General features: G+C 41.2%; 1 protein-coding gene and 1 long non-coding RNA gene across 14 annotated transcripts in view; one reads left to right on the top strand and one right to left on the bottom strand.

The window, feature by feature from the left end:
* The window catches only part of LOC132893276 (kelch-like protein 12), a 37,701-nt gene that overhangs the window by 12,956 nt on the left and 5,468 nt on the right, over positions 1 to 19,277 (bottom strand). For 6 of the 13 annotated variants that reach the window (XM_060932218.1, XM_060932217.1, XM_060932219.1 and 3 more), the window contains exon 3: positions 11,336 to 11,489. In XM_060932218.1, coding sequence (XP_060788201.1) covers positions 11,336 to 11,489 — 154 coding nt within the window. Of the gene's footprint in view, positions 1 to 11,335; positions 11,490 to 11,681; positions 12,175 to 13,585; positions 13,725 to 13,839; positions 14,667 to 19,277 lie in introns of those variants that run through there. The other 7 variants (XM_060932226.1, XM_060932223.1, XM_060932224.1 and 4 more) reach the window with 7 other exon arrangements.
* On the top strand, positions 11,352 to 19,107 carry LOC132893279 (uncharacterized). Its single transcript, XR_009655540.1, has 3 exons — positions 11,352 to 11,584; positions 16,998 to 17,099; positions 18,013 to 19,107. It is a non-coding gene; the product is annotated as an uncharacterized LOC132893279 (long non-coding RNA).

The raw sequence follows: 19,277 nt of genomic DNA, 5'->3' as shown, positions 1-19,277 counted from the left end.
GCTTTCCTTAATTAAAAAAAAAAAAGGCATGCGATTTGTGAATTTCAAGTTATGCTCAAATTGTAAGCGACACTGTATACCACTATGCCAGCACTAAACAAGTACCATATCATCATTCCATGTGGAATTAACAGACTAATTCCATGAGGAAGGCAAATGTACCACATTTCAATGTTCAGAAGAACTGCAGTTAAACAGTAACGATGGCTTACAGCGGGTCATTTCCTGTATGTTCACAAACACGGACTTATGCTGATCACCATCATGCAGAGTCCCTCTGTGCTTCAGAACAAAGAGCTCTGTGCAAACAGATCACCTCCAGCAAGCAGCTGAGCACCATGTGGCTGCCATTATCCCCTTAACGTAGCAGCACGAAGGCCTGATGTCCTTTCAAAACCAGGCGCAAAGATTTTAGTCACTACCAAACAAAGAAAAGATTTTATATTTAGCTGTTGGAGGTCCTTTGATAATTAATTGGTTATACTGGTTGATAAAGTTTTATGCCAACTTTTTTGCAGCACACAAAAAGAAACGGGAATAAAAATCAAGATGCAATTTAGTCTCTGTGTATATAGTCTCAAAAATCAAATATATAAGCTCACTGAAACTGGACAGGACCAGCTGTTTTTCCAATCTTGAGTCTGTGTTCACTGTAGCTTCAGACTTTTGTTCCTGCCTGAAACTCAATGCGGTCTTATGCTTTTGTAGCCCATCTGCCTCAAGGTTTGGCATGTAGTGCGAGATGCATTTTTGCTCAATGAGTTGTACACTGTGAAGTCTTCTTGTCATATCAAGCTAGTAAGGCAATAACCCTAACCCATGACTACATCATTGCTTGTTTAATGCAATGCGTTATGGGCAATGGAGCACTTGCATGTGACGTCACAGCCGATCCAGATTGTGACAGACGCCATCTTGTCGGTCAAACGCCATATTCCGCCTTCTACTTCTGGGTCTACTTCTGCTTTTACTTCTACCTTTTCTTCTGGAAAACCCTACTATATACAATTCTACTACAAGCTCTCCCTACCTGTGCACGTTTTTTATGTTTTTTGTGTGTATTTTTGCGTGTTGTTCGTCTGTACTGGACTTCAATATCCACTACAACCGTATGGACTTACTGGACATTGGTTTCCAGCAGAAAATGACGGTTTGTAGCGATTTCCATCGCATGCACAACATTCCGGACAAGAAAAAAAAAAAACATTCCGGACGAGATAGCGAGACCAGCGGGGTCTCCGTGGATTGTTATTGGAAGCAAAACGAAGGAGGCGGTGCCGGGAGCGGAAGCAAAAGCAAGGCTGCAGAGCCGGCCTGTTGACTAAGCTCAGAAAACAGCCACTCAAATCTCCACTGCCAAGCCTCTACCTCTCCAACGCCAGATCCATGTGAACAACACGGACGATTTGGAATTACCTTATTCTATTCTATAATCGGCTGGTCAGTGCTATACTCAATACTTAAGTGACTTACCCATCCAATGAGGATTCTTGTTTACAAGATGCCACATCTGAGTCGCTGACAAATCCTGAATTTCTGTAAAGATAACTGTCCAGAGATTTATAAGCACGCAGTGCTTCACCACTGAACAGCGAGGGAAAGTTAATGAGGTAATTATACACGTCCGGGTATTCCGCTGGCAGTTCAAAATCCGGTCGTGAAAACTTCGTCCGGAAAGCCATAAGGGTCACAAATCTGTAGATCGTTTATTTTAGACATATATCTAGTTATCTGTTCATTAGAAAAATGAGCCGTGTAGTCCGTCGGTTGAAATTGATCCATTCTGTACACGAGTGCAGCAGTATTCAGCGGTGTTTTTGACCGACAAGATGGCGGTTGTGTACTTTCCGGTCACGTGACTGCAAGATCTCTATACCCGGGGTCAGCGCTGCGATACTGTTTACTTTTGCCTTTGTGAAACACTGCATTGTTCTGTCTAACTGGTTTTAACCATGCCTAAAGTGAATTGCTGTGTGCCTAACTGTGTCTCTACAACAAACATCTAATTTGAGCTTTTATCAGCTGCCAGTCGAGAAGAAAGAAATGGATAAGTTTAATCTGCAATGAAAACCTTTGTACTGAATCGAAATGGACAAGTGTTTGTAGCTTACATTTCTCTGGTGGGAAAAAGACGTACTTAAACTGTGACCCATCAATATTTCGATGGTCTGCGGAATGGCCTTCGGTTACAGATGATAATCAACACTGTTCATCATCTGAAACTAACGATATTCCAAAGATTGTAAAACAAAGAAGCATTCTTCGGCCTTTACCTCTCAACGTACCGAAGTACTTGGCAGCCGAACGAGCCTGTCAGACCGATAAAACTCCCAAACCACAAAGGTGGGGTTTACATTAGACCGTATCAGCGGATCATCAGATTAACATTTTTAAAACAATTAGCGTGCACACAGCAACGCCAATACACGGATACACTCGGCTCCGCAGGCATCCTGCGCTCCAAATCACTCCGCCCTGAACAGCGAGTGCCCTCTGGAGGGTGCGCACTCCGGCCCTGCGCAGCTCACAGAGCGCGCGAGTGAAGTGCACGAGCAGTGATTCGGGACTGAGCCGCTGTGTGTGTGATCTCAGTGCATATCAGGCATGCGCGTCACTTACCACTTGCAAGTGGAAGGATGGCAAGCCTAAAGACAATCATAACTACACAATGGGCAGTATTTGCATCAGTATTTGCAGTATTTTCATACTTTTATACTCTTTAATGAAAGGTGATACAAGGCGGAAGTCCGCGCCGTTTTTCAGCAGTCGCGTCACATGACCAACGCCAGCGAATCAGGAAGGTGGATGTCACAGTGACATTGTCCACTGACGACGCCAGGTAGAGCTCAGCACAGCGTATCCGCGTATTCTCAATGTTTACACAGCACCGGACCAGACACGATCTGGATTGAATACGTGGACCCTGGCGGATTCCCGTTTCCCGGCGTTTCCAGGCGTTTTAATGTAAACGGACAGTGCATCCGCGAAGAAAACGAGACAGATACGGTCTAATGTAAACTTGGCCAAAGGGTTCTCTTTCGGATATGTATAATGTTCACTGTACCTCACTAGCGGCATTTATTGAAGTCAATGCATTTATACTGAACGTGACACGGCAGATCAGCACGTTTCCAAAGATTTTTTTGGTAATGTTTCCCGACATCAAGTTTTATTTAACTAATCACTCATTTATAAATTTTTGATGCTGTTCATCTGGGCCCAGGATCACAAAGCAATTTTAGACTTAAGCCAAAAGTTGATTTTTCAAAATAGTTTCCCTTACTGCATCTGTAACTTTCATTGTGTTGGATTGAGAAGGCTAAGATTTAATCAGAACAAAGCTTCTTAGAAAATGGTAAGGAATAACTGAAGATTAAAAGAAACAAATTTAGACTTAAGTCTATGATTGCTTCATGATCCCAAGGTGTTTAAAAAAAAAAAACCTTCTTATCTTCTCACCAAACTTGATTGAATTCTGATTTTCCTGCTGTAAACCCATGACATATTATCCACCTCTTTAAATCACCAATTTCATTTTCTTCCACGACAGAGCACGACAAAATTGCTCCGCTCACATAAAATTAATCTAACAGCTGCTGTATCGCTTAACTGCCGACCCCGGCTATCCCCCAAAATGCACTGCGGTAAACAAGTGATGACGTAGTTATGCTTGGAGGCTGTTCTGTTTCTCAGACCATTCTGTGTAAACTCTAGAGACTCATGCATAAAAATCCCAGGAGATTAAACTGTCTGAGGGGAACATTAACTGAAGGCTCTTAACCTGCATCTGTCTGATTTCAAGCATCGAGTTGCTGCTACATGATCGGCTGACTAGATAACTATCACTGAGGAAATGTTCCTATTAAAGTGGCCAGTAAGAGTATATTACCAGAAGGAATGGCTATGAGGCACACTTTGAGTATTATGTTAATAATGGTAAAAAGAAGCATGCCCATGAGAGAATCTGCATGGCTAGTATTCATATTTTACGACAGATTTAATTAAGAATATATGCATAACACCCAAACCATGGACAAAAATAACTCGATTCCACTGAAAAAATGCAAACTTGGCAACACTGGTAACTGCTGATGCTGTCGAGGACGTGTCAGGACACACTGTATTTCACACTACACCGTGTCAAGTCACATGCTTCTCAGTCAACCTTGAGAAGTGACCTGAGAGATTGGATAAGTTCAGTAGTTAGCGTTTACCTGTATTTAGCACTGTATACTTGTCATGTGTTCACCCAAGATAGAGGTTACTATGAGGTCTGAAAGAGGACTAACTGAATGAAACACAGAGGAGAAGAGGACATGGATAATGATGCCCATTAAGCACTCACGGAGGCATCTCTGAAATCACATTCACATTACAAGCATCAGTCAGTGCGTTTACATGTACATAGAGAAAATCGAATTTCTGCCGTAGCTCGACTGAAATCGAAGTTCTAAATGCCATGGAAACACCTTAGCTCGGCTGAAATCGAACCGAACTGGATTTCTCGTAATCGAGCTACGCGACCTAGATTATACGATTGTAGCCGAGCTACTTAGTGCATGTAAACCCTACCGAGCTACGTAGTCAAGCTACTTACTTCAGCACTGCCCCTTCCGGAAGTGACGAGTGATGAGACCACAAGCGGGAAACACAACAGCCTCGGTCGGCATGACAACAGTAGTAGTAGCGAGCAGCAGAAGAGGTCAGGAGGAACAAGGAGAACGAACAAACACGGAACTGATAACTTTGTTTATACTCTTGAATAGCTCTTCATGACGACAACCGGAAGTGTACCAACACGATGGGGCGTGTAGCGCCACCTGTGGCTCGGGTGCACAATGTACCTCACACAATAGCTCGATTTCCTTGTGTGCATGTAGGATTGGATTTCTCTGGCACCCCTGCTGGGACCCTTAGCTCGATTACCGACAGTAGCTCGATTTGGATGTGCATGTAAACGCACTGACTGTTTAATTCTGATTTTTTTTTGCCTATGTTGACAGTTCACATTCATAATTACAACTGACCTGTTTCTAACTGTAACATGAACTCCTCTGTCCTCCGAAACGGCATGCATGGGCACATTGATGCATTCTTGCATGAGTCATCTGCTCCACTAACAACAATAAAAAACCGATATACTTGTGAAACAACTTATGGTATTAAAACAGACTAAATGGATGTGCTAGTAGCTAATGCATGCATCATGCTTTGCTCTCGAGGATGGCAAACAGTTCGTCTGCTAAAAAAATAATTCCTGATGGCTAGTTACCTCACCCAGGATGGAGTCCACCAGGGGGCCAGGTGTTGTTTTTGGTTGGGTTTCTTTGTTTTTTTGTAAAATATATTACGGGAAAACGGCTGGATCGATCTTCATGAAACTTTCAGGATAGATGGGCATTGGTCTCATATAGAACCTCCAACATTTTGAGGGTCATCCGGTCAAGGTCATAATCGTTTTTGTTGTGGCTACTGCCTCATATAGAGGCGCTAGCCACTATGTCATCGTGCTGTAAGAATGTAAGAGTGTAACGATCGCACACTGCACATGCACGTGCTCCAATGGCTGGTGAGTGTATACAAATGGCCGGTGAGTGTATGCAATTCGGTTCACCATTTGAAATAAATGGACTAAAGAAATCGCTTTCGGACATGTTTATGCTTATTACAGAGGGAAAGTGCGTTCCACTGAGCTCTAGTGCCGGGCCATCTCCAGGAAATAAGAGTTTGGGTCATGGCGACAGCGTGTGTATGCCAGCCTCGGTTTGGAGGTTTCAGTTTCAAAAACTGTAAGAGTTAAGAGTAGAATAATATAAAAGTACAGACACTTGGTATATTTTACTTCTGTGATTTTTAAATTGTTCATTTTTGGATTACGCTTCATTTTTGTGGCTACTGCCTCACTGAGTAAATACATATGCTATATTTACTGCATGGACATGGTATCAAAAAACAATTTTATTTATAAGCAGTAGCCACATGGACCCATAGGGTACCTATTTTTTTTTTTTTTTTTGCGAGATCTTCCTTCATATTCATCATAAGTGCTACTGGGCAAGGTTTGTTTTGCCTGGCAACACTTATTTGGACTGTTTTTGCAGCTCTCCTCCATTGCTGTTTTGCTGCGCTGTTGGTGATAATGAATACAGTGCTCAGCACATGCGTACAGGCAAAAAACCACATGAAATTCGATCTGACCATTCTCATGGCCACAAATCAGATACGTATCCAACGTAGGACAACATACGAAAGTGACTCCAATCTGATCAGTTTGTGAAGTCTTCACTGGCAATGAGGAATTCACTCTGGTGTGTGCTACAATTTAGAATCAGCAAATGGATGTCGTTTCAAACAAGGTTGTAGACCAAAATGCATACTTGCAGCTAATTAAAATGCTCAACTAGTGCATAGAATTGTGACTACCACTGCTAATATGTTGAAAACCACTGGTACTAAACTTCTGATGCACTGTAATAAAAGGTGACAGGGTGACAATATAAAGGGTTATGTAATTTACAAATGGGGTCATGTGAGAAACTCAACCTTTTATTTCATTCAGTTGTTTCACAAATTAATATTAGAAATATCAAAGACAGATTGTGTGTACTCATACTTTGGGGGAAAGAGAGGAGAAAAAGCAAAAAAAAACAAAAAAAAAAAACGTACGATTGTAGACCATTACAAAATACTAACATTAACTGGTTTTCCTAGTACAGTTACTGTTGGAACTTTAAAATCCTCTCATGTCACCTACAAACCCACTGAAAGGTCTGTATGGTGCACAAGCCTTCTGGATTTTCTAGATTACTAAATACGTCTGAATGTAAGGTCAGAGTTTTTGATTTGAGAGGCCGCCCAACAGTCGTGACAGAAATTTTTAAAGAGGATCAGAGCATTTAAAGCTAGACGGCCTTTCGATTTCATAAAATCTGTGAAATTTAGTTCCCTCTGAAATTTGGTCATTGTGATACATGTTTATTTCTGTAATATCTATTTAAAAACAGGCCATTCTGTGGCTGGGAAGTTATTTAATTTGAAGGGATTCCCGAGCAAATAATGTGCAGGAAATCGCTCGCTTTGCACAGTCAAGCAGACAGAGGAAGTCTGTATGCGCATGCGCACGCTTACCTGCGGCTGCTTCTTCATCTTTCGGGTTTTAAGGCAGGTGGCATCCAGTGTTGCATTACTGCCATCTACAGGGTTACCTTTGACTGTGCACTGACAGTTCCATCATTCTGTCGCTAAATGAACAGCTGATCACACCAAGGTGCTCGCTGACCACCGATATTTATTAGCTTGGTCCTGCGTTTCCTTTCCTTCGCAACATAGCGTCTTTTCTTCTCGCTTTCCATTACTGTAGTCGGTCTTTCACGTTTCATTCGCGTCCTCCATTGTTCTCTCCTGCTTCAAATTTGTATCCCACAATGCCTTGCGTGACTGGGGAAAGCCCACCACGTGATACATGACGTAGTATCTTGTATTGAGTCATGGTGAAGCAAGAAAAATTAGTGGAGAATTTAGGGGCCATGTGGCCCTAAATTCATTAACTGTTATCATCTCATCTCATTATCTCTAGCCGCTTTATCCTGTTCTACAGGGTCGCAGGCAAGCTGGAGCCTATCCCAGCTGACTACGGGCGAAAGGCGGGGTACACCCTGGACAAGTCGCCAGGTCATCACAGGGCTGACACATAGACACAGACAACCATTCACACTCACATTCACACCTACGGTCAATTTAGAGTCACCAGTTAACCTAACCTGCATGTCTTTGGACTGTGGGGGAAACCGGAGCACCCGGAGGAAACCCACGCAGACACGGGGAGAACATGCAAACTCCACACAGAAAGGCCCTCGCCGGCCCCGGGGCTCGAACCTGGACCTTCTTGCTGTGAGGCGATTAACTGTTCTATTAAAAATAAATAAATAAATAAATAAAAACCACTAATAAAATTGGAAGTCTGTGATTCAAATTCAGTAGCTTTCGGTCCACTAAACAAAAATAATTGGGTGTCAGGGAAAATTCTTTTTATGACCTACACTTGAAAAATCTGAAAGGCAGTATAGCTTTAAAGCTGGTGTGCACAAAATCACTAAACATTTTATTTCAGGTTAGAAACTTGATGGACAGGGATGTTTTGGCTCTGAAGTGCTCTCTAGTGAATGTCACTTTTAAGCCTTCCAGATCCACACAAGACTGCATACGGGTCCGTCTCAGAAACTGGTCTCTCATTTGGGACATTATGGTCAAAAAATAAATTTTCTAATTTTACTATTTTTTTTTTTTTGCATTTGCCTAACACTCAATGTTTGTTTTGTCATGTTTAATAAGAATAAAGATAGTATCTTGCTGTATCTGGCCTTCACTGTGGAAAATTTTTTTGATTACAATTCAAATGCTTTTGTAAAATTGATTTACATATAAAATAACTACATCATGAAGAATTAAAGCCCCTCCTTCACAGAGGAGTGAAAATATTGAATAAATTTCCTCTTTTTGATGACTTGGCATTTTTAACCCAAGCAATGATGACAACTGATTATTCACTTAAATATGAATAATATGATACATTTTGGGTATTTGATATGGCGAAATAGGACACAATGGAAAAATCAAGAACACACCGGAAAGATGAGAATAACGGTGCTGGTAAAAGAACAGCGACTGTACCGGCTGAAGGTCACGCAGGTTTCTGCTGCGGCGTGCGAGCATCGGGACATCACTACCGCACTGGATGGAGCGCGAAGCGGGGGCGGGGCAAAAGGACTGGCCGTAGATTTTATCAAAAGTTCGATCTAAATTGACCATGGTTGCAAAATATTGGCCAAAAATATGCAAACACTACGAAATATGAAAGTAAGATCAAAAAGAAACATTCTATTGCCTTATACTGCAAGACTAAAACAAAATAAAACTGTCAAAACTCACCTTTTCAGTGATAACGTCCGAACAGATCACTCAGAAAGACTGCAAATGGAAGCATGATCAACTTCTAACTGTTGGAGTAGAAAATTCCATTCTACACATGCAAATTGTTAATGTGCGTCCTTCCCCGCACACAAATAACACGCTACGGTAAAAAATAGACCACACCTCATTTTATAGCTCAGAAATTCATACAAGACCAGCTACCATCGTAACATATTCTGTAAGAAACATTCTATACCTAACTTTCAGCTTTTGTTTAAAAAAACAAAATCGCAGATTTATAACAATTTTTATATGCCGTAGTGATTTTAAGTTACTACTTTTGGTGAGGTAGTGACCTTGACCCTGAGGCTTTCCGTTTAGATCAAAACACATGATCGTATTGGTTTTGGGTATGCAGAAAATGGAGTTACAACGATGATCAAATATTTTGCATGATGTTTTATTACGGTTATGATTATCCTGTGAGCGCGCCAATCCTTAGGCGTATAAAGTTACAACTTAAAATACAATTAGTGATAACTGGGCAATTCCATGTAAATGTCAACCTCACCATGCAAAAATAAAGCAACATGTAATACATCAAAACCACTCCCAGAGATATCACCTAGGCCTGTATTTTACAGATGTGAATAAGTTGAACCAATTTGTAACCAACCTAATATGTCACAGTCAGTCTTTCTTTCTTATAATGTAAACCCCAAGCTAAAATCAACTTTGATCATGTACAATTCTATATTATTGCCACAAGCCACAGAAATGTATGCAAAAATCCACAAAACAGCAAAACAATAGCCATCCTAAATATTATTTAAGAACTTTGATAGTTTTAGCTGATATTTAGAGAGTTTTTCAAAGGGTTATGGTGGTTAAATTGCTGATTTTCTAAACATATGCCATGTCTATTTCAGACGCGTCACATCCATAACGGAATTTCGTCACATCCATAACGCTGACTTTTCCTTCCGAAACTCTGCATGAAATACAAAATATTTTAAACAAAGATTTTTTTAATATTCACCTTGGACCCCTCTATCAAATGGATATCTCCATTTCGACATTAGGTTTACAATTTCACAGAGTTTGATAAAAATGTACAGTCACCCAAGAAAAGTGATACTTTTTCTGTCACATCCATAACGCATCTTTTATTGGCATTTTCTGGCATGCCCTAGATGTACTATGGGAATTGTTCTTGTTCTATCACTTCTCCAGTATGGTACAGCCTTAAAATATGCAACACCTGTTTAAATACTGGGAGACAATAAAACATGCACTGGGTCATTTGTTGCCATTTTGAGTTCAAGTGTCACGTCCATAACACTGGAATTGCTCAACTGTAGACTTTTCAGTGGACTACAACCTTTTTAAGGGAATGCGATGTAGTCAACCATTTATCATGTCCCAGATCAAGCCGCCATTTTTCCACAAATTTGCAGAATTTCTGCCAAATTCTGAATATTCACATCAAAGATTTAGTTTTATCTGTATTATTTCTTTCATCATTTTATTTCAAATTAAAACCAACATCACCATTCAAAACCATATAGTTGATTGACTGAGCATATTTAGTGGGGTACCCCCACAGTACCCAGTTTCTGAGACAGACCCATATCTTATGTACATTGAGAAGATTTAAAAGTTTATGAGAATAATAATACCACTCGCAATTCTGGTACTTCTAAACCAGGCTTCTTCACTTCAGGCCATGTCACACCACCAAAAACTTTGGGGACCACTGTACTATACATTTTGACACACTGGTTGCAAGAAAGAAATATTATATGAACAAATCAACAAAGATAAAAGAGGACACAAATCAACATTACAACAGGCTTACACATTTTACATTCATTTTATAGACTACATGCTGCATGGAATTAAACATACAGACAATAAAATGATACACGTAAACTGCACCCTATTTCAAAATCTTTACACCCCTATTAGGGGCATTTTCAAAATTTAGTCACCACGTTAAGCAAGCCAGAATTCACTTTGCATATTTCCGTTTCCAGAAATCTATACACAGATACCCAGACCAGTAAAAGTAATGAAGTAATAAGTAATGAAAAAACAAACAATGGATTACAGGACAAATTAATACTACCCTATACTGCAATGTCATGTGGAAGGAAAAAAAAAAAATCCTTTTTGATATCTCGTCTATAATGTTGATGTTTCCCTCAGTGCTTGTTTATATTGCTATAAAACTGGTGTATATTCCTACATTTGGTGCATGCAGTTAAGCAGGAAAAGCAATGATAGGTTCTGCGTAACATGGCTTTAACAGTCCAGAGTCATCTTGTACGGACATGTATAAGCACCAAAAGCATAACCAAAAGGTATGTGTGGTGGGCAAAGTTCCTGTCACATGATGTCAGGCAGCCATTTTGTGAGTGCTTACCTTTAAGCTGGAGCAGGCAGGCAGCAGGAAGCAGCTCCTGCACATTCTCTACAGTAACCAGCACGGTCTCTGTGTAAACAAAGTCCAACAGGATCTCCATGGTGGAGGCTGTGAGGCCCTGAATATCCACAAAGGACTTCCCTTTCTCTGCCAGCTAGAAGTGAGACAGAAGAGAGGACAGACTATACAGTATGTTATAGCTACTGATACCACAGCGTAGATGAATTCTTCAATCTGACTAGTCAGAAGGTGTGCATTATTTTTGTATAACAGCATGATTTGGATCGTAGTTCCAACTGTAACATGAACAATAGGTTACTATTAATGTTCTCATTTCAATACGTACGTTATTGCTTCTGTAGTAACAGCTCATACACAGGGATTCATACAGCATACACTCCACATAATCCAAGGCTAATAATAAGAGGATTTAACAGAAAGGTGTTGTTAAACAAAGTGAAACCTCTAACCGTTGATTTGGTGACATTGCTATAGGACAATTATTTAACATTTATGGAAAGGGGCTTAGTTATAAACATTTTGCAACAGTCGCAATGCTTTGTCAAGCTTGTCAAGTTACTCAGCACAGGCCAGTCTTCAGGACAGGAGTTTATGCTTTCCAGTTTCTCTGTAAAATGACAGGCTGCATTTTGTCAGAGAGAGAGAGAGAGAGAAAGGGAGAGAGTGTGAGAGAGTGAGTGAAAGGTGTGTGTATGTGTGTGTGTGGGAGAGAACGTGTGCTAGAGAGCAAGAGAGTGTGATAGAGAGAAGTGTGTGAGAGAGAGTATATGTGAGAGAGTGAAAGAAAGTGAGGGTGATAGAGAGGTGTGTGAGAGAGACTGAAAGAGTGTGATAGAGAGAGGTGTCAGAGAGTGTGTGATAGTGCGTGTGATCGAGAGAAAGAAAGTGTGTGTGTTTGTGTGAGAGAGTGTGAAAGAGTGATCGAGAGGGGTGTGTGTGAGTGTGATGGAGAGAGAGAAAGAGAGACCATTTAATCACAGCTATAACAAGTGAGAACAGAAACTAAATTGTCTCTTGAACATTCCACAACAAAAATCTACCTCTGAACCTTTAAAATGCTCAATGTTCATTTACTGTCTATTGAGGTATTTCACTCACGTGACCAAGTCATGTGATGCTGCCATTTTGGACAGCACGGCTCCAATCAGTTTGAATGCGAGGAAGGCGACAAACGAAAAACATAAAAGAAAAAGGAGCGAGATGCAGAAAACACCTTCACTATCCAGCGACGTAGGGCATTTACAGGGCGAGCAGAGGGAGAGCTATTTGCAAAAATTGAGGTTAGCAGGCTTAGAGAACGACGTTTACCTGCTTCCACCAGGATTGTTCACTGACGTACGGAAGTACACGAAGCCCTCGTCTTTACCTGACTTCGGCCCACATGATCTGTATACCTATGTCATTAAAAACCCATCGCCATACACAGGTATTGATCTGAAAGCGTATAAGAGTTTGGATACCTACAGATATTTTGTGTCAGGCTGGGTAACATGCCTACATCAGTGGGTCGTCCCTGGAGCCGGCGGTCGCCATCTTATTACAGCTAAGGTTTGTTCACATTTTCATTTACTTTCGGTCCTCAGGATAAACAAAATGTTATTAAATGTCATTGAAATAACTTCTTAGTCTGTTGAGACATGGCCCGTTATAAATTTGCTGTTACCAGGCAATGATGAAGAACTGTATTATTAGGGTCGGTGTAGTTGTAGCAGTGTATTAGCAACTAGCTGTTAGCACTAGCTAATGTCAACATCATAGCTAGTATGTTACTGTAGCAATGTTTACGTTCAGTCATTTGGATGACTGTTAAAAACCTTTCAGTCTCAAGTTTTTCCTTTACTGGATTTACTAGTTTATTGAGCTAGCGCGCTCGGGCAAGCTGGGAGCTAGCGTGCGCGCCTGCCGGCCGGCCGGCGCACACACTAGCTCAGTAAACTAGTAAATCCAGTAAAGGAAAAACTTGAGACTGAAAGGTTTTAACAGTCATCCAAATGACTGAACGTAAACATTGCTACAGTAACATACCAGCTACTGTTGTTGACATTAGCTAGCTTGACGTTCAAAATGGCGGACACCGGGGCGTCACGTGACCCTGTGACGTCAGGTGAAATACCTCAATACCATTTTTCCATGTCTGGGCTGGAGCCAATCCCAGTTGACATAGGGCAAGAGGTGGGGTACACCCTCATCAGTCTACCATAGGGCTAACAGAGAGACATTTACACTCACATTCACACGTATGGGGCCTTTCACATGACGTCATCGTAACTGCGGATTTGTTTATCCGGCCATATTGCCGGGCGAGCGTTGTGTTTGACGATAACCGTCACACTGGCTATCAGACTGGTGCAGAGTCAACAACCTGTCTCTGAACATAAACAAAACAAGAGAGATAGTTGTTGACTTCAGAAGAACACAGAGTGACCACTCTCCACTGTACATCGACAGTTCACTTGTGGAGAAAGTCAAGAGCACCAAATTACTTGTTCACTCGGCAGAGAATCCCATCTGGTCCCTCAACACCAGCTCCATAGCCAAGAAAGCCCAGCAGCGTCTCTACTTCCTACAGAGGCTGAGGAAAACCCATCTCCCATCAGCCATCCTCACAATGGTCTACAGAGGGACTATTGAGAGCTGAACCACGATCTGGTTTGGGAATTGCACAGTCTCGGATCGCAAGCCCCTACAGTGGATAGTGAGGACAGAAGATGATCACTGGAGTCTCTTCCCTCCCATCATGGACATTTACACCACACACTGTATCTGGAAAGCTACCAGCATTGTGGATGACCCCATGCACCCCTCACACAATCTCTTCACCCTCCTGCCATCTGGAAAAAGGTACCGAAGCCTTCACAGCCAGACTCTAACAGTTTCTTCCCTCATGCCATCAGACTCCGCAACTCTGAGGGACTGGACTGATACATACAGACTGTTGATCACACCACTCCCTCTGCAATCTTTGCACAGTGAACAATAATGCACTATCACTTTTACAATGCTTCTCACACACAATATGTTGACATTTATTTATTCCTTTTTTAAACACACTACCTCAATACGTACACTCAAATTTCTGCACATTAACAGTAAGAGGTACTGGTTGGCAATATACTGCTGTCTGTGCTAGTTGTTTTTGCACTGTCCTTGTTCTCTGCACTTTATGTTGTGTGTAGTTTATTGTCTGCAATGTTTGCACTTACTGCATTCTTGCACTTTGTTGTATTTGTAGTCCTGTGATGTTTTATGTAGCACTATGGTTCTGGAGAAATGTTTCGTTTTAACTGTGTACTGTACCAACTGTGGTTGAAATAACAAAAAAAAAAAAAAAAACCTTGACAAGTGTACCTGAGTGTTTGTGAGCTCAATTCAGTAAACATCCACAGATAAAATTGTAGAAGTTATAGCTACAACCCCGATTCCAAAAAAATTGGGACAAAGTACAAATTGTAAATAAAAACGGAATGCAATAATTTACAAATCTCAAAAACTGATATTGTATTCACAATAGAACACAGACAACATATCAAATGTCGAAAGTGAGACATTTTGAAATTTCATGCGAAATATTGGCTCATTTGAAATTTCATGACAGCAACACATCTCAAAAAAAGTTGGGACGGGGGCAATGTTGCCCCTTTTCCACCAAAGCAGGTCCAGGGCTGGTTCGGGGCCAGTGCTTAGTTTGGAACCGGGTTTTCTGTTTCCACTGACAAAGAACTGGCTCTGGGGCCAGAAAAACCGGTTCCAGGCTAGCACCAACTCTCTGCTGGGCCAGAGGAAAGAACCGCTTATGTCAGCGGGGGGGGGGGGGGGTTGTTAAGACCAACAACAATAACAAGACTGCGAAAGATCACCATTTTTAAGCGACGAGAAGCAGCAGCTGTACAAACTCGAAGTCATCCATTATTATTATTGCTGCTGTTGTTGCTGCTGCTTCTTCCGTGTTGATTTTGCTTCAATATTCGCGCCAAGGTTTATGCAAATGTAGCGACGTAACTGACGTATACAGCGACGTAACTGACATATACAGCGACGCAAGGACGTGGCTTCCCTTAGCACCGCGAGCTATGGAAAAGCAAACTGGTTCTCAGCTGGCTTGCAAGTTGAACAAGTTGTGAACCAGCACCAGCCCCGAACCAGCCCTGGAACTGATTTGGTGGAAAAGGGGTATTAGAGGCTGGAAAAGTTAAAGGTACAAAAAAGGAACAGCTGGAGGACCAAATTGCAACTCATTAGGTCAACTGGCAATAGGTCATTAACATGACTGGGTATAAAAAGAGCATCTTGGAGTGGCAGCGGCTCTCGGAAGTAAAGATGGGAAGAGGATCACCAATCCCCCTAATTCTGCGCCGACAAACAGTGGAGCAATATCAGAAAGGAGTTCGACAGTGTAAAATTGCAAAGAGTTTGAACACATCATCTACAGTGCATATCATCATCAAAAGATTCAGAGAATCTGGAAGAATCTCTGTGCGTAAGGGTCAAGGCCGGAAAACCATACTGGGTGCCCGTGATCTTCGGGCCCTTAGACGGCACTGCATCACATACAGGCATGCTTCTGTATTGGAAATCACAAAATGGGCTCAGGAATATTTTCAGAGAACATTATCTGTGAACACAATTCACCGTGCCATCCGCCGTTGCCAGCTAAAACTCTATAGTTCAAAGAAGAAGCCGTATCTAAACATGATCCAGAAGCGCAGACGTCTTCTCTGGGTCAAGGCTCATTTAAAATGGACTGTGGCAAAGTGGAAAACTGTTCTGTGGTCAGACAAATCAAAATTTGAAGTTCTTTATGGAAATCAGGGATGCCGTGTCATTCGGACTAAAGAGGAGAAGGACAACCCAAGTTGTTATCAGCACTCAGTTCAGAAGCCTGCATCTCTGATGGTATGGGGTTGCATTAGTGCGTGTGGCATGGGCAGCTTACACATCTGGAAAGACACCATCAATGCTGAAAGGTATATCCAGGTCCTAGAGCAACATATGCTCCCATCCAGACGACGTCTCTTTCAGGGAAGACCTTGCATTTTCCAACATGACAATGCCAAACCACATACTGCATCAATTACAGCATCATGGCTGCGTAGAAGAAGGGTCCGGGTACTGAACTGGCCAGCCTGCAGTCCAGATCTTTCACCCATAGAAAACATTTGGCGCATCATAAAACGGAAGATACGACAAAAAAGACCTAAGACAGTTCAGCAACTAGAATCCTACATTAAACAAGAATGGGTTAACATTCCTATCCCTAAACTTGAGCAACTTGTCTCCTCAGTCCCCAGACGTTTACAGACTGTTGTAAAGAGAAAAGGGGATGTCTCACAGTGGTAAACAAGGCCTTGTCCCAACTTTGTGTTGTTGTCATGAAATTTAAAAATATCACCTAATTTTTCCTCTTTAAATGATACATTTTCTCAGTTTAAACATTTGATATGTCATCTATGTTCTATTCTGAATAAAATATGGAATTTTGAAACTTCCACATCATTGCATTCCGTTTTTATTTACAATTTGTACTTTGTCTCAACTTTTTTGGAATCAGGGTTGTAAAAGAACAACGCCAGAGACCTGTAGTGCTTTTGGATGCATTAACAGATGTGGAGATGAGCCTGGTTTAACTTTTCACTGCTTCCAGGCGAACCCAGAAAGACGAGAAAAAAATGGTGAACTGCACTTAAACGGGAGCAATGGACGACAAAAACATTCCCATGTGCGTGCAGAACATTTTATATATGAGGTTAGTATGAAAGCTCTGTGCACCTGTTATTTCTCCCAACACTTTTTCTAGCTCGAGGCCATACAGTTATAAAAATCCCATAGCTCTAGATCTAGCCTCGGCGTACTCAAGTTAACATTCAACAAGTCCGTAAGTTGGCATAACATGGACAGAACTTTGGTCTAGATAATAAAGCTTTTAACAGGTTGCATGGTCTGGCACTACTCAGTACAGTCTACTGGTACATATACAAGCGTGTCATACTTAGCAGCTCTACTGCACTATGTGATATATTTTATTAGACCTAATGCTTGGCTAGACTAGCAGCATATTTATTATGTACTGATAATGTAGACGAGGCTCAGCACCATAAAATATGCTAGATCTAGGCCCTGGCTTGTTTATTACTATTAGAAGTCAGTGTATTTTTCTTTAATCAGGAATTTCCCATAACATTCGGGCACAAAACCTGCCTCGAAATATTGGTAGGCATCTGTACTGTAGTTAGAAGCCTCAAATAAATCAGGTAGCTGGTTTGCCGTACACTTCTCAAGTGGAATAAATACATGCGTGGGTAAATTAAGAAGCCGCCTTTATTTTTTGTCACATGTACACTCAGGCACAGCAAAATTCCTCCTCTGCATTTAACCCATCTGAAGCAGTAAAACACACACACAAGTGAGCAATGAGCTTGTGCGCGCACACACATATGCGCGCACACACACACACACACACACACACCAGTGTGCAGAATAAATAAATACATTTGTGGGTAAATTATATGGATCTGTGATGCCTGCATGTTTCAGCTTTTGGATGTGACGTGATCTGCTGGTATAATTTTTTTTAATCATTTCAGAGGATTGTACTGACTGCAGTCGGCTCAATTTTCATTAACTGTCATGGCTGTTTCTTTGTTTGCCTGGCAATATAGGAGACGCTGCGTAATAAACAAAAATCTGAGACACTGGCGAAAAGCCTCTATAGTAGCCAGTTAACTAAATCCGCAAATCTTTGGACTGTGGGAGGAAACTGGAGGAAACCCACACAGGCACAAGGAGAACATGCAAACTCCACACTGAAAGGCCCCAGTCAACCAGCAGGTTCGAACCCAGAACCTGCTCGCTGTGAAGTGACAGAGCCAACCGCTGCACCACCTAATGCTCAATATGTCATTCATTAATAAATCAAACACTAATTGTGGGTATGTTGCATAAGTAATAGAATAACACCCTCCAGACCAAGCTGTGATACAAAAATAACCCACCCCTGGAGTGCATTATTTTCATATAACTGCACAGTCTGTTGTGTGTAATTCCTGACAAGCATTTCAAAGCCGAGCACAACAATGATTAGTTGTAGAAATAAAAGGTATTATTTGTGTCACAAAAGGAAAATGTGTGTCATGAGATGCACTAGGAAATGGATTACAGTGGATCGGGTTTTGGAGAATACATCTGAGGTTTAAGAGGTAAGGATTAGAGTATGGTCACTTTCAAGGAAAGAAAACAAACACATTTTAAAACTCTGGCCAAATGCATTACTAATACCTAAAAACCTGAAGTACGACTCCTAAACCCTGCCTGTATTGTTCTCCAATGAATGGCAAGTTACAAAAAAGTGGGTCAACTCGACAAAATATGAAGCTATGAACCATCACTGAGCTTTGCACGCTTTTATACAGGCTACATTCATTCATACTACAAAGACCCATAAATAGCTGAGAAAGGTCCGCTAATGGTTTCCTCTATTTTTCCCCCCCTCATACACTTTGCATGTCATTTGCTAAACAAACACCACAATGTATCTAACAGCACGCAAACACAAATGTGAATAACGTACTTTTATTGTATTAGCAAGTTCAGTGTTAACGTAAATAAGATACTACCATAATCCATCAACAAGTTCTTATTCACTCCATTACTCAGAGTCGTTCTTCACCAAGCTAAAAATTCGACGTGAAATAGCAGCAACAAAAATTAAAAAAAAATTCCCTGAGTAAATAAATATTGAAACGTTTAATACAGATGACATAAAAAAAATCCAAATATACACACAATTAAAAGCCTAAATATAATTTGTGATGCATTCCTTGTTTTTCAAATCCCTACTGGATAGTCACATATTTTATATGTTTATTGACTCTCCAATAATGGCCTTCGGCTTCCATTTGAAGCTAATTGAGAGTAAATTGGTTTC

Source organism: Neoarius graeffei, chromosome 10 (assembly GCF_027579695.1).
Source record: "Neoarius graeffei isolate fNeoGra1 chromosome 10, fNeoGra1.pri, whole genome shotgun sequence".
NCBI lineage: Eukaryota > Metazoa > Chordata > Actinopteri > Siluriformes > Ariidae > Neoarius > Neoarius graeffei.
This window is presented reverse-complemented; position numbering and strand designations above follow the sequence as displayed.